Genomic DNA, 14333 nt, shown 5'->3' with positions numbered 1-14333 from the left:
AGAAGTGTTTACATTTTGAAGGTAATCCAGATCACCTTCTAGGTGCAGGATTTTTCAAAAGGATTCTTTATCATTATGAGATAGGACCGTGTTTACCATATGTGTATATAACTCCACGATAAATGGTCAGATTGCTTTGCAAAACAATACAAGAAAAGGTCACCATAATTTCTGACAGATGTAAAAGTACTATCCAGATCCTGGCAATATTCTGGATACGAAGATCCAGAATATGAAATATGTACTGGGTCATCATAATTTTCAACACTGTCAGGTAACAAATTATCATACAAACTTGCAACTAACACCAGATTGTAGCAGACAGTCTGCTGAAAGGGAGTATAACATTAAAGTAGGACTAAAGTGTTGGGTGACAATCACAATATGCTTTCTGAGTGCTTTTCTAGTTCCTTAATGAGTTTTACTCCCTGAGGCCATTGCTGTTCAATTTGATCCTATTGGCTGCAGAAAAAGATGGAAGGCATTATAAAGCCAACAATAATAGTTGATTGGACGCCAACATATTGATCTTCTACTAAACAAAACACACATTTAACAACCCACACCCGCGGGTCTATTTGCCTAAGAAGTTAGTTTTAATTTCTGAGGAACTTGACGTGAAAACCAGACACAAAAAACCTTGATGGTGTATCCAGAATACACCTGATGTGTCCTTTTTTAATGTATGTTGGAGCAACAAGGTATGGATTTCCACTGAGCAGATCGAGTGGAGACAGGAGGTTGTGCATTGAAGCCACATTAAAACATCCTTGAGATGTCGATGACAGACCACGCAATCAAAATGCAACAGAGCTGAGATAGATCTGGCTTTTCTGTGCTTAAAACTAATCAACAAAACCTGACATCTTCTCACAAGGTTTCAGTAAGGAAATTGAAAACAAACAAAAACATGAAAACTGGGACTGTTCTTTTTTCCCCCGATGTTACAGTCTTTGTACCAACTGACATCCTCGAATGAACACAGCTGTTTTCACAATCTGTCATTTTGTTGGATCAATTTAGAGATTTTTTCCAACAGGGCCATCTCTGGGTGTAAGCTGCAGCAGCTCCCTCTAGTGGCTAAAGATATTTTTGTCTCTCTATACACAGAGGGGACGACTTTTAAACACCTCACCAAGACAACCCAGCCTGGATCTGAACACCTACATCAACACACTGATAGACCACTTTATACTTTCATCAACAACTGTAATCAAATAAGGATTTGAATAAGTCAAGAATACTTTGTAGACTCCTGCAAAGACAAACCTACACACATTGGATGAGATGACTGCAAACACCACACCAAGAAACAGCTGCCTGGAATTGAACCAGAAACCAGGAACTGGCTGTGAGGCAACAGCATTAATCACTGTACTATCACCCACACACTGCTGCATTCATGGTCCAGGAGGATTACTCTTCAAACTTAATGCTCTGTTAAGTCTACCTAGGCCTTGAAGTTATGTCACTGAGCTAAACGAGATAACTGAAAGTTTTAAAAGGAAGTCACAAAGTAAGGCCTTTTTACGGAAGAGGATTAGGGCCACTTTAAAAAAAAAAAGTCTTTTTTTTTTCCTTACTATTTTTGTCTGAGAAAAAAGTCCGATTTTTTATTTAAATCTCAGAATTCTGAGGGGGAAAAAAAATCAAAATTCTGAGAAAAATAATGTCATAATTCTGACTTTTTTCTCAGAAAATAAATAGAATGAAAAAATTGGACTTTTTTCAGTGGCCTTAACACTTTTTCATACCTTTTTCATTTTTCTTTGTCTTTTTATTTTTTATTTTTTTATTTTTTCGGTAAATAAGAAGCGTGACTGAAAATAAAATCTACCAATTTGGATTGAATAAACGGACAATGATATCTGTAATTAAATATGCATTTGAAAAAAAAAGAGTATCATTTATTCTTATGATTAATGAATTTGAATCAAGCCACAAAACTTGTTTCAGAAAGAAACACTAATATTTCGGGGACATTATTTATACACAAAGACAAACTTAAGTAGAATCAAACCAGGAACTCTCTGACTGTGAGGGAATAGCATTAACCACTAAACCACACTTAATAACGATAGTGTTTTGTACCTTCACTTATTTCGCTATGTTAAAAATGATAACAAAAAGTAACATAAACACCTGATGCTGTATGCTTTTCTTGTGTTTCTTTATTTCTTGGTATATTTTTAGACTAAAAACAAATATTTCTACCAATTTCAGAGGTCCCAGCAAAAGTAAATTAAACATCATGAGCAATGTTGGATTAAAACTTTATCTAACCTGATTAAATCAAATCTGTCAAAGTTTTAAAGCCATATTAAATAATTACAGTCTAAGGGGGGACATCATCATAGTGAACCCAAGTGTACTGACTTAGTACGTTGCAGGCGAGCACACATGTAAGACAGCTGTGGCTCAGTGGTGGAAATTCTATCATTCAATCAGCAGGTTGTTGGTTCACTTCCACTTCTTGCATTTACATGTTGGTGTTTTCTAGGGCAAGTCCCCGAACACTAGGCGCCACCCTGTTGGCTATGGCTTCCTTTTGCTGTAGCTCTCTCTTCTTTGTCTGTTTCTTGTAATTTTTTTCGTCTCTTTTTCGTAATCTTTGTATTTAGAGTGGATCATTACTTTGTATGGCTCATTTGTTGGTCATGGACACCAAACTTTTTGTGGCTTCAGTGATATTTTCTCTACTTTTTCTCCTGTGTTTTTCTGGAGATCCTACATGTAACCATGGCTTCATTGCTTACATGTGAACTCAGCTGTTTGCAGCCTGTAGCATGTCAATGGTAACTGGTGTAAGACCTGATGTTTCCCCACAAGGTGAGGAGAAGGAGGTGAGGACGACGTGCTGGTTCTCAGGTGTGAGCTAAGAAGTGACAACATGGACCTGTCCTTCCATCCATCGTTATTGGGAACGTAAGATCTATCTCCAATAAAATGGACAAGCCAGCTGTGCTAACCCAGCAACAGAGGGAATACCAGAGGGCAGAGTAGCATCATGCTATTCACAGACATGGCTAACGGAGCCAACACCAGACACCAACGCCACATTGGAAGAGCTTCACCTGCTGTGAGCTGACAGGATCCAGGAGACAGAGATGGAGCATGACTAGAGAAGCTTAGTCCTGGACCCTGTGGAGGTGGAGGCTGGCTGAGCTGGAGAATGATGGACGAGCTGTCAGCATCTATTTCTTATGGACCTTTTTTGCGCTTTCTATACACTTTCTTACTTTTGTTTTCTTGATTGCTGCTGTGACTTCAGTTTTGTTTTTATTGTTACAATGACAATAAAGTTCTATTCAATTCTATTCTATTCCTAAGATGCTTCCACTGCTGTTCATGTGGTGTGTGTATGGGTATAAATGTGTTAGCTTTTGAGTGCTTTGATTGGTCAGATAAGTATAGTTACAATTAATCATCACATGATACCAAAGAGACATCACACTAAAGCATTGACACTAAAAAACTAAACTGCATTTCTCTAACCAATGATGTACTGTCTCTGAGGTCTGGGCAGTGGACAACGACAGAGCCTGATGTGAAATAATTGAAACCATCTACTCCAGATCAGCTGACTCTGACAGTGTCTTCTCATATGTGTTTACATTTTTCAGCTCCCCCTGCTCTCTGTGTTCTCAGCAGTCCTGTTCAACCAGTTTGTGACCGAAAAATAAGTCTGAACTCTTCTGCATGTTTTTTTTCTCTTATCCACTACAGCAGCGGTCTCAAACTCAAATGAATTGAGGGCCACTTCAGGTGCTCCACAAAAAAAAGGGAAAAAACCTTCAACAGTTTGAACAACTGGAATACATTTTGTTGTGTTGACAGTTCGTCCGTAGCTGTGCAGCTCATACTGTCTGCTCTTCTTCGTGGTACTTTGCATACTGCTCCACATGTTTGGTTGAATAACGCTATGTGAGGTTATACGCCTTAAGAACGGCAGCTCTGTTTCTGATGAGCTCAGGATTAACCACAAAGTGCTCTGTTTGTTTTTGGACCTGCTGATGGTACTTCAGGGACTCTGCAGCTAATCAAATTTGGCTGAAACATGATAAATCAATGAACAAAACATGTAACTCAATCAAGACAGAAGCTGTTTTCCAAACTGTCTACTGAACTAGCAGTGCCTCCTGATTTGGTAAAAACACAATATGCAGTAAGAAGTATGTGGAAAAGAGGATGTTTTACTAATCTGGAAAAATATCTCAGACCATACTGTTTCCCAAGGTGCATGACGCTGATGCTGTTTGTCTTCTGTTTCTGTTTGTTGCAGGTGGCACTCAGTTTTAGGTGCATTGCTGCCACCTACTGGATTGAGCTAGCAGTACAATTTGAAAACCACAGCAGTGAGGTTGAGATTGTCCATGAGATAAAAGTAAAGTGATGCTTAGATAACACTAGAAAATCTTTTCTTCTATGGTCCTAAAAGAGGTGAAATCCATCTCACAGGTAGCTGTTACTGCTACAAAATGTATATTCTTTTCAAACTATACATTGATTGAACAGAAGCAGTTTTTTCATCAGTTGTACTTCAACTTTCAGATACTGAAAACCAGGGAAGCATAACACAAAAACAGCCAACAGAAGAGTCTGACTACATGCTACATTAAGCAGTACACAGTGGGCTACATACAACAGACTACATTCATCTGTCGTAGGTACTGGTAGTTCAGAAATCAGCCAGAGTGCTTCACTGATTGCAGACTGTGACATACCAGGATGTAAACATTGTTTCGTAATATTCCCTAATTTTACTTTGATCATAAAATCAGTTTCTGTTAATCATGGTTTATAGGTTTATAGGTTCACTCGTTATTTACTGTCCATATTGAGTCCATGTTTGGTCAGAAACTCAGCCCCAAACCAACTTTTTCATTAAGTAAGCAAAGTCAAATCTGTATTTTGAGTATCAGCCGTTATTAATGCTTGTTTGCTGTCAAACTTGGTTAACTTTGATTTGTATTGAAGGGGCAGGACTAGAAAAGCTTTTTTTTTTTTTTTGCTTCTTTCTGTTCCTTCTCAAACTGGTTGCTGTGCATGTGTTTGCACTTACATGCTTAATTTGTTAATCTACTGTAGCAGTGCAGTTTGGTTTACATATTACTTGTTGGATTTGGTTGTTGATGTTTGTTATTTCTTTATTTCCTTTTGTTTCTGTTTTTTAAGTTTGAAATAAATAAATAAATAAATAAATAAATAACTGAGATTGGATAAAGAATACCCATTTAATTACACACACGCAGACGTCGCTGGTGTTTCAGTGTAAAGTGTGTGACTATGCTAACTGGTGACTCTCGGCCGTTAATAACGGCTGCCGTCGGTTGAGTCACCAGTTAGCATGGTCGCTATTAACGCCGAAACCGCGGTTGCGCTGTAACGGTCGAAATTCGACAGAAGTTGCCTTGAGTAGTGTTGTTTTTGACAGCTGACCACAGAAAAATCGTACATTTTGATGCTTCTAACAGGTTGAATTTAGGGTTTGAAAAACGCTAACTCATCTGAATGAGCTAAATGCTGCTTCTGCGGTCGAGATACGTGCGAGATATGATGACGTAGACTGATAATCGACATGGGTAAACGTCATTTATAGCCTACCTTAGCAGTAGCCTACATGAGTAGCCTATACCAGGCACTCAACCGTCAAGACTAGCCAGCAAACAGCTTTCCAACATCTAAATTCACAAGTAAACATTAGATCCCAGACTGGAATTTGATCATTTAAAGTTTCTCTCCAGATCTCTCTTACCTGCACTCAACAAGCAGTCCCGCCACACTGTTACAAGGATTCAGACAAAGTGAAGCACTAATTGACCACACCTGGCCCCATACAGACAGGAAACCTTACTCGACCCTACCTGCAGAGGGGAGTGTTTTATCTCTGTTTCAGGCCTCACACAGGAAACAGGAAAAAAGTTGTTAACTGTTTTTTTTTTGTTGATTTTACATTGTGTTTTTAAATTTGTTGACCCTATCATTTATGTATTTCTTTATTTCCTGTTTTCCTTTATGTTGATATATTTCTTTCGTCCTTTTCTATATATATTTTTATTTATTTATTTTGTGTGTTTTCATGTCTTTGCGTTTTGCTCTCAAGGGCCACGGTATTTTTTTTCCCCCTGTCATATTTGTCAGACGTTCCCTCGTGTGTTTCTGCCAGGCGAGTTAAATTCCTCCCACTTCTGAAGTCTCTTCAGCAGAATCGAAACTTACACTAACTTCATTTCAGAGACAGTCTCAGGAGCGGTAGGTCTGGAGTCTGCCGAGTCGTTTCTTCAATTTTGTTTTTTCTGTTTGTTTTTTTTTCACAATCTTACCTGAAGATGTTGTTGCTGTTTGTGATCCTGGTGCAGGGTGAGAAAAACTTCCTCCTTCTCTTCGCATAACTCATCTGACACACATATCCAGAACTTTCTTGGTTCCTTTACATTTAGAGACGCAAACAGCTCATAAATGCTCGAATCTTGGATTTTTAATGCGAATTGGTAGATTTGGTTAATTAAAATGATTTACTTTAAATTTGTATTTTTCGTGCAGACTATCTGAATTTAAGGGAAATGTGAATCAAAGTCACTGATCAGAGTGATGCTGTCTCATAAAATTAGCTACACCTCGTGTGTATTGATTTGCACTTTTCCACACATAACATGTATAATACAATGAGTGTGTTTTTTAATTATATCTATTTGTTTATTTAAAGGGACAGTGCATATTAATGAGTCAAAAAATAAATCACAACAAGCTACAATAATTTCATCTCTATAAAAAGTGCAAAACAAAAAAAAAAAGCATTCAGAGTGCTATGTAGTGAGAAAAAGTGCTTCTCTGGAGTTGTACCACACACAAGTTGCCTCTAATAGCCTTAATCAACAGTCACAATAGCCAATACCAGAAAAGTGAACCTGCACACATTCAGACCAGTTATACAAGTATATACACACACCCATACATCTACAAAGAGAAATGGATACAGATTAATGACGACAGACCTGATGTGTTTTGAGCCTTTGTTTAATATGAGTTTAACAGTCTATCAGACTGTTAAGACAAACTGACATTTGGAAAAAAAACGGTGTGTCTTTGCAGTTTATCAGCACGTCTTGTGTGAAGAGATAAGAGAAAGCATGTGGGTGTACGAGGGGGCGGGGTCTGTCCTACTGCCCTGCAGAATACCTGGAGGCATTGGAGACATCGTCTTTGTCATTTGGAGCCGCCAAGATCTTGATCCCACAACCATCCAGCACTTCGGGGCTGAGGATTCTGTTTTGAACCCATATTACAGCAGTCGGACATTGATATCATCTGACTTCATTGGGTTCTTCTACAGAGACTTCAGCCTCAGTTTGGAGAAGCCCCGCCTCTTTGACAGTGGCACCTACACCTGCATCGTCCACAGCCGAGTTCATGGAGTTATACGAACAGATGTAGAGCTTCAGGTTACAAGTAAGACTGACAGACATTTCATTTCCAGGTTTAAGTACCTTTAAACATTTCAACTGATTTTTAAAGATCTTTAACATCCTCCCCACAGAACCAAACACTCTCATAATCAGCATCTGGGTGCTTCCTGTTCTGCTGCTTCTCGTGGTTCTGGTTGTTTGTGTGCCTCTGGGTGTTGCAGATTACCTTTGGAGAAACAGCATTTTAAGTAAGTTGTGTGTGAGCATGCATGTGTTTTTATGAAAGTTAAGACCAAACTGGAAATGTAGAGGATCGACTTGTTGTTTTTGGCTTCACTGAGCTGCACTGAGACATATTTCACATGACCTTAGTGTGACTTACACTCACCACTTAATGAGGTAGACCTTGCTAGTACCGGGTTGGACCCCCTTTTGCCTTCAGAACTGCCTCAATCCTTCATGGCATAGATTCAACAAGGCACTGGAAACATTCCTCAGAGAGTTTGGTCCATATTGACCTGATAGCATCACACAGTTGCTGCAGATTTGTGGGCTGAACATCACAAAGGTGCTTCTATTGGATTGAGATCTGGGGACTGTGGAGGCCATTTGAGTACAGGGAACTCATTGTCATGTTGAAGAAACCAGTCTGAGGTGATTCCAGCTTTATGACATGGAGCGTTATCCTGCTGGAAGTAGCCATCAGAAGATGGGTACACTGTGCTCATAAAGGGATGGACATGGTCAGCAACAATACTCAGGTAGGCTGTGGACTTTAAACCATGCTCAGTTGGTACTAAGGGCCCAAAGTGAGCCAAGAAAATATCCCCCACACCATTACACCAGCAGCAGCAGGCTGAATCATTGATACAAGGCAGGATGGATCCATGCTTTCATGTTGTTGAGGCCAAATTCTGACCCTACCATCTGAATGTGGAGCAGAAATCCAGACTCATCAGACAAGGCAACGTTTTTCCAATCTTCTATTGTCCAATTTTGGTGAGCCTGTGTGAGTTGTAGCCTCAGTTTCCTGTTCTTAGCTGACAGGAGGGTCACCCAGTGTGGTCCTCTGCTTCAAGGTTGGACGTGTTGTATGTTCAGAGATGTAACCAGTGGTTATTTGAGTTACTGTTGTCTTTCTATCAGCTCCAACCAGTCTGTCCATTCTCCTCTGACCTCTGGCATCATGAAAGCATCTTCACCAACAGAACTGCCGCTCACTGGATATTTTCTCTTTTTGGGACCATTCTCTGTAAACCCTAGAGATGGTTGTGTATGAAAATCCCAGTAGATCAGTAGTTTCTGAAATACTCAGACCAGCCTGTCTGGAACCAACAACCATGCCACGTTCAAAGTCTCGTAAATCACCTTTCTTCCACATTCTGATGCTCGGTTTGATCTGAAGCAGATCGTCTTGACCATGTCTACATGCCTAAATGCATAGAGTTGCTGCCATGTGATTGGCTGATTAGAAATTTGTGTTAACAAGCAGTTGGACAGGTTTGCCTAATAAAGTGGCCGGTGAGTGTAGATACAGTGAAACTGAGACTCAGTGATGAACAGTTGCTCCTCAAACAGTCTATCAAACTGGACTGTGGTCAGCTCCAGGAGGCTGTTAGCAGAAAGAAAGTCCATGATCCAAACACAGTTTATGGAGGAGGGGGATATGTTAACGCAGCGGAGGGAGAGTCCAGGTGATGAGATAAACACTGAGGGGGCGGAGCTTGGGTCTCTGATGGCTCTGGAAGGACAGATGTGATTGAGTTTTCTTCATTAAATGTAGATTGCTGTCAAATTTGATCTCATTGTGATTGAGGTTTTTCCATGTGCTTGTTGTTTGTGTTTTTTGTGTCTCTTCAGTATCCCGGGTGGAGGTGAGTGATGGGGAGTGCTTTGTGGAACTTCCTTACAAAACATTTGTCCTGTTACCGGAGGGCATCACCGTGGATTGGAGCCGCTGCACCCCTGAGCCGATGAAGGTCCACGTTTCTCAGTTCGCCAGCAGCCATCAAATTGACCAGGACCAGATGTACTGGGGACGTACGAGCATGAAGAAGGATTTGAGAAAATTTGGAGGCCTCATTCTGACAGACTTAAGTCTGACCCTAAAAGACCTCTGCTACAGGGACAGTGGCACCTACATCTGCACCGTTCGCAGGGAGCAAGAAATCCTGGCGCAGAAAGTGGTGCAACTGCAGGTCAAAGGTCAGGATCTGTACCAGTCAGAGTTCTGTGGAACATTGCTGTCTTGTTAATGTCTTGTTAATGTTTAACAGAAAATAGAGCAAAGCTAACATACCACATGTTTAAACCGATAAATGTTGTTTGATGAAAAATTTCCACTCATTTTAAATTTGAGGCAAGTATCATGTTTCAGACAGCTAGTAGAGAAACAATAAAACAGCTAAAAAAGGGTTAAATGCTTAAAAACAGCTGGAGTAGTATCTCCAACTTACTTGGTTCATTATTAACAGGTTAGTCACAATACTGAGTAGAAAAGGACTCTTCAGAGAGGCCCTGATTTCAGGCCCTCGGGCAGCACACCATTAGAAACAGACATGACTCTGTAGTGGAAATCACTGCATAGGCTCCAAATCACTTCAAAAACATTTTGAGTAACATATGCTGACATCTGATGATCACAAACCACATTCTGCACAACAGCATGGCTCTGTAGTAGAAGAGTCCAAGTGTTAAACTGCTACAGTCCTGACTTGTCACCCATTGAAAACATTTGAACCATCATGAAAAGAAAAATAGGACAAAACAGACCCTGAACTGTTGAGCAGCAACCTCCATCAGGCAAAAATGGGACAGCATTTTACAGTCAAGCTCCAGAAACAGATCTCCTGAGTTCAGTTTACAAACTGTTGTTCAAAGAAAACATGTTTTCCTGAACCAACTGTTTGAAACATGCTACTGGAATCTGATTTGAAATGAGCAGATACTAGCATTACTCTGCTTCAACACCTTCAGCTTACACAGTGTCCCAGGTTTTGGAATACGAGTCGTAAAACCTTGTTGTGATTTCGTCCTCTCAGTTGCTCAGGTGGAGGTGGAGACAGGAGATTGGTCTAAAACCTTTGTACTGCCCTTCGTAACAACCGCCCAGCTGCCTGAGGATGCCACGGTGGAGTGGGTGCGCTCCGGCTCCATAGACATGATGGTCCATGTGTTTGAAAATGGCACAGACCAGCCGTACAAACAGGATGAGTGTTACCACGGTAAGACCAGGATGAACAGTGACCCGCTGAGATGCAGAGACCTCAGTGTCACCGTCGTTAACTCAGGCTACAGCGACAGAGGGACCTACATCTGCACTGTCCGCAGGGAGGGATACATCTTTGCACAGAGGAAGGTTCTTCTTCGGGTCAGAGGTCAGTAATCTTGGTGTTTAGACATCAGAGGAGGGGACTGCTCCTCCTGATGATTTCAGAATGTTGATTTCTGCTATTTGATCACTTGTGGCTTGCAGGCTTTACAGATGTGGATGTGGAAGTGGATCAGATGGCTGAAGCTGTAAAGCTGCCATGGTTTATCACAGCTAACCTGCCTGAGCAAGCATCAGTGGAGTGGAGCCGGATAGAGGTACAGGTCAATTATCAAAAGAGAATGGTGCATATGTTTGAAGATGGTCAGGACCAGCCCGACCAACAGGATCAGTACTACAGAGGCCGGACCACTATGAGGAAAAACCCGCTGCAGAGTGGGGATCTGAGCCTGACCTTGAAAAACCCTAATATCCAAGACAACGGGGGCTACTTCTGTTTCGTCAGAGTGAACGGAAAATCTGTGTGGGAGAGAATTGTGCGGCTCAAGGTCAAAGGTCAGTGCTGTAGATAGAGGTCAGAGGTAGACCCATTTCCACTGCCACCATTGGTGCCTCTGCCACTTTTAAAGATATATAACAAACTAACAAAATTATCTAAAATGAAATTTGAATAGATAATGACCCACAGGTCATTTCTGTTTCCTGTTCAATAAAAAAAAAGTGTTTATTGTTAACAGTCATTTCCAGACGATTTACTCTAGCCTTCCTCAGTGGTATAAAGCTGAAACAAAAAGTGATTTTCTTCAGATTTTTAAAGTTAAATTGATTAGTAAAAAGTCAAAAGTCAAGCTTTCTCAGGTCTGTCCTTGAAGAGGAGAATAAAACTACTTTTACACATTGGTTTCTTGAACTCAGGTGTATGTAGAAAGACATGGATGCCATTACACTTACAGACAGTCTTTTTTCCTGCAGTTACCATATCCATTGATTCCTTTTCTTTCCTTTCCTTTTCTTTTCTTTTCTTTTCTTTTCTGTCTTCTTTCATGTTTCGTCTTTAAACATCCAGCTCTGTGTCACTCAGCCACACCCTTGTGTCTGAAGAAGCACTCCTCACAGAAGGTGGCTTGTACAGGGGCAGGTGGTGATGATGTGGTTGGCAGTCTGCTCAGGCTCCCCACATTCACATGCTGCACTGTCTGACAGGCCCCTCTTTTTCTGGATGAGGGTTAGGGTTGGGTTAAGATTAGGGTTGGGGTTAGGGCTAGCTGTCCCCAGGGCCCTGGATGTACCTGTGAGAATGTGTCCGTCCAGCCAACTCCCTTGCTTCCAAGCTGCCTCCAGCCAGGCCTTTTTGTCATAGGCCGGTTAGGGAAGTTTCTGCAAGGGCTGTTAGGTAAAACGGGGGGTGGGCTTTAGGCAGTCTGTCAGGAGTATCGTTGATGACCACATCACTGGTGGATACTTCTCAGACTAAACTCAGTCCAAAAGTTGTCTGGCAGCTGATGGATTTAGAGACTGAAGGGGAGATGAAACAGTCCCCCATATTAAGCCTGAATCTGTTATTCAAACCAATGTGCTAAATAACACAGCAGTATTATTCCACAGAGGCTGAGTGTTGACTTCACTTTGTTGATTATTTCTTTTTTGTTTTTGTTTTTGCAGAAAAAAGATATTTCTAAACAAGAAGATGGCCAAAGAAAGACCAGACGACAAATATGTCCAACCACCTTGTTTCTCTTTGTTTGTTGCTAGTTCATCTGAAGTGAAAAACTTGTGCAAACATTAGCCTGAAGAGGAAAACTGTGGCAGAGAGGGTTTCAGAACTTTTTGTCATGTGTTGTACATTTACAAGTGGGGATAACATAAAATTGTGTTGTATGTTTAGAGTACTTCTCTTTTCAGTTTGTAAAGTTAGGTGATCTATTTGTGTTCAGAATAACTCCATCTTTGAGTATGATATTATATATTTCATTTCCAAATACCTGTGATTTAATATTTTGTGCCTTTGCATTGTCACTGGGATCAGTTAAAAATCACACATATAATTGATGAACAGAGGATAAGTACTGTTGGAAATGCTGTTATTTGTTGTTTTTTCTTGAGAAATCTCAGGCTGTGTATAAAAATGTTTTGTAGCTGGAAAGTTCATGAAATATGAAGGTTTTTCATTTCCCGCACTAAAACAAAGGGAAAATGTAGAAGCTAAAATAAGTTTAGCTAGTTTAATTTCTTTGTGGTGACGATGGTGTTGTCACTTTGATGACTTCATTGCCCTGTATTCACCCATGGGTGCGGTTATTCTTTTTTCTACTTATTATGTATGGTGGGAATTAGAACAAAAAGGGCAGTCTAAGAGTCGGAGAGCTCAGATATTTTTGTTGACTGTCACCTTTTCATCCTATCTTTTTATTATTCTACCAGCATTATTTGTTTAGTTTTCATCAAGTGTTATTTTTTCACATTTTGCCTGAATTACATATTGGCTCGTTTTGGATTTTGGATTTTTTTGCACAATAATCCCTTCGAACTGATCACTGGACTTTCATTAAACTCTTTTGGACGCATCTCAAAAGAAGAGCTTTCTGTTGCGGCTTAACAATTGTTAAAAAGCCGCAACAGAAAGCTTGCATTTTTTGTTATAAAGAGGTAATCATGTTATGAAATTATGAAATTAGGCTGTATGTGGCCCTTGAACTGAAATGAGTTTGACACCCTTGAAATAAACTGTACTCTATCTGTAACGTTGCTTCATGAGAAGACGAAAGTTGGCAGAGGAAGAAGAGAAAACTGCAGTGGCTGCGTTTGTTCTCTCACATCAATGGCCACAGATGGACACAGAAGATGAGTGTACGGCACTTTTATCTGAAAACATGAAAACTTGAACTAAATTGACTCTCTTGGTTTTAAAATTTACATGTAATATTGTTTAAATGCACAAACTGAACCTGGTATCCCCCTTTTTAGCTTAAAAACCAGACTGTTTACATTAAACTCTGCCTCAAGGAGATAAAGTTCCTTTAAGAAAGATTTAGTTGAGAATTAGATCATGAGGCCTGTAGTCTGTGGATAAACCGTGCTTTAATATCTGATTACTCTGTGGGATATTTCCGTGTATGTTTGAGCTTCAGTCTGCAGGAATAAAGGTGTTTCTGAGCTTGTGGGCCTCGACTTTAGCCGGCACACAGAAAGGCATTGAACTTACCAACATTGACTTTATTTGGACAGTCCCGCTTTGGATCAAATTATGTTTCATGAGACACAGGACTGTAATGCGTGAGAATGTCAGGATACTTTCCTGATTGATGACAAAGATGTTAGTTTATGTAAGCTCCTGTTATTGATAATAAAGTGATAAGTATCTTGTGTTAACCTGCAACCAGCAACCAATTATGATGCCCAGTTGCAGACTGTATTAAGACAAAAGTGGACTTTCCAATTCTGAACAAAATTTGTTGGTCTTTGTTGGACTCCAGATTCTTCAGACTTGAGCTTGTGTCTGTTTGTGGCCAACTCAGACACTTTCTGATACTGACCCAAAAGCATGTAGCATTCACAAAGATTGAACCAACCAGAAACTAGTATATATCATACCTGTGTGATCAGGCCATTAGCTAGGGGGCTGCTGTTAAATATGCTGACATTAAGTCCTGAAGAAA

General features: G+C 40.3%; 1 protein-coding gene across 2 annotated transcripts; it reads left to right on the top strand.

Moving 5' to 3' along the window:
* Window positions 1-6238: 6238 nt before the first annotated feature.
* Window positions 6239-13899, top strand: LOC141806109 (uncharacterized). 2 transcript variants are annotated; one of them, XM_074691360.1, is made up of 7 exons: window positions 6239-6360; window positions 7093-7449; window positions 7538-7654; window positions 9267-9611; window positions 10448-10783; window positions 10882-10994; window positions 12340-13899. In XM_074691360.1, the coding sequence occupies exons 1-7, from the start codon at window positions 6330-6332 to the stop codon at window positions 12427-12429; spliced, it is 1389 nt and encodes a 462-aa protein (XP_074547461.1). In that variant the 5' UTR covers window positions 6239-6329; the 3' UTR covers window positions 12430-13899. The 2 variants fall into 2 exon arrangements, with proteins under 2 accessions (XP_074547461.1, XP_074547460.1); XM_074691359.1 differs by having other exon boundaries at window positions 10882-11232.
* Window positions 13900-14333: the final 434 nt, after the last annotated feature.

The sequence above is a fragment of the Halichoeres trimaculatus genome, unplaced genomic scaffold (genome assembly GCF_033239565.1).
Source record: "Halichoeres trimaculatus isolate MK-OKI-2021-1 unplaced genomic scaffold, fHalTri1.1 fHalTri1_scaffold_17, whole genome shotgun sequence".
Taxonomy (NCBI): Eukaryota; Metazoa; Chordata; class Actinopteri; order Labriformes; family Labridae; genus Halichoeres; species Halichoeres trimaculatus.
The sequence above is the reverse complement of the archived record's forward strand: the minus strand, read 5'-3'. Positions and strand labels throughout refer to the sequence as shown.

Bases quoted from the DNA above. Each gene is read 5' to 3' on its own strand.
- LOC141806109 (XM_074691359.1), top strand. From the start codon at position 6,330: ATGTTGTTGCTGTTTGTGATCCTGGTGCAGG. The intron at 6,361-7,092 runs GTGAGAAAAACT...GTGTCTTTGCAG, and splicing joins GTTTGTGATCCTGGTGCAGG to TTTATCAGCACGTCTTGTGT. The intron at 10,784-10,881 runs GTCAGTAATCTT...TGTGGCTTGCAG, and splicing joins GGTTCTTCTTCGGGTCAGAG to GCTTTACAGATGTGGATGTG.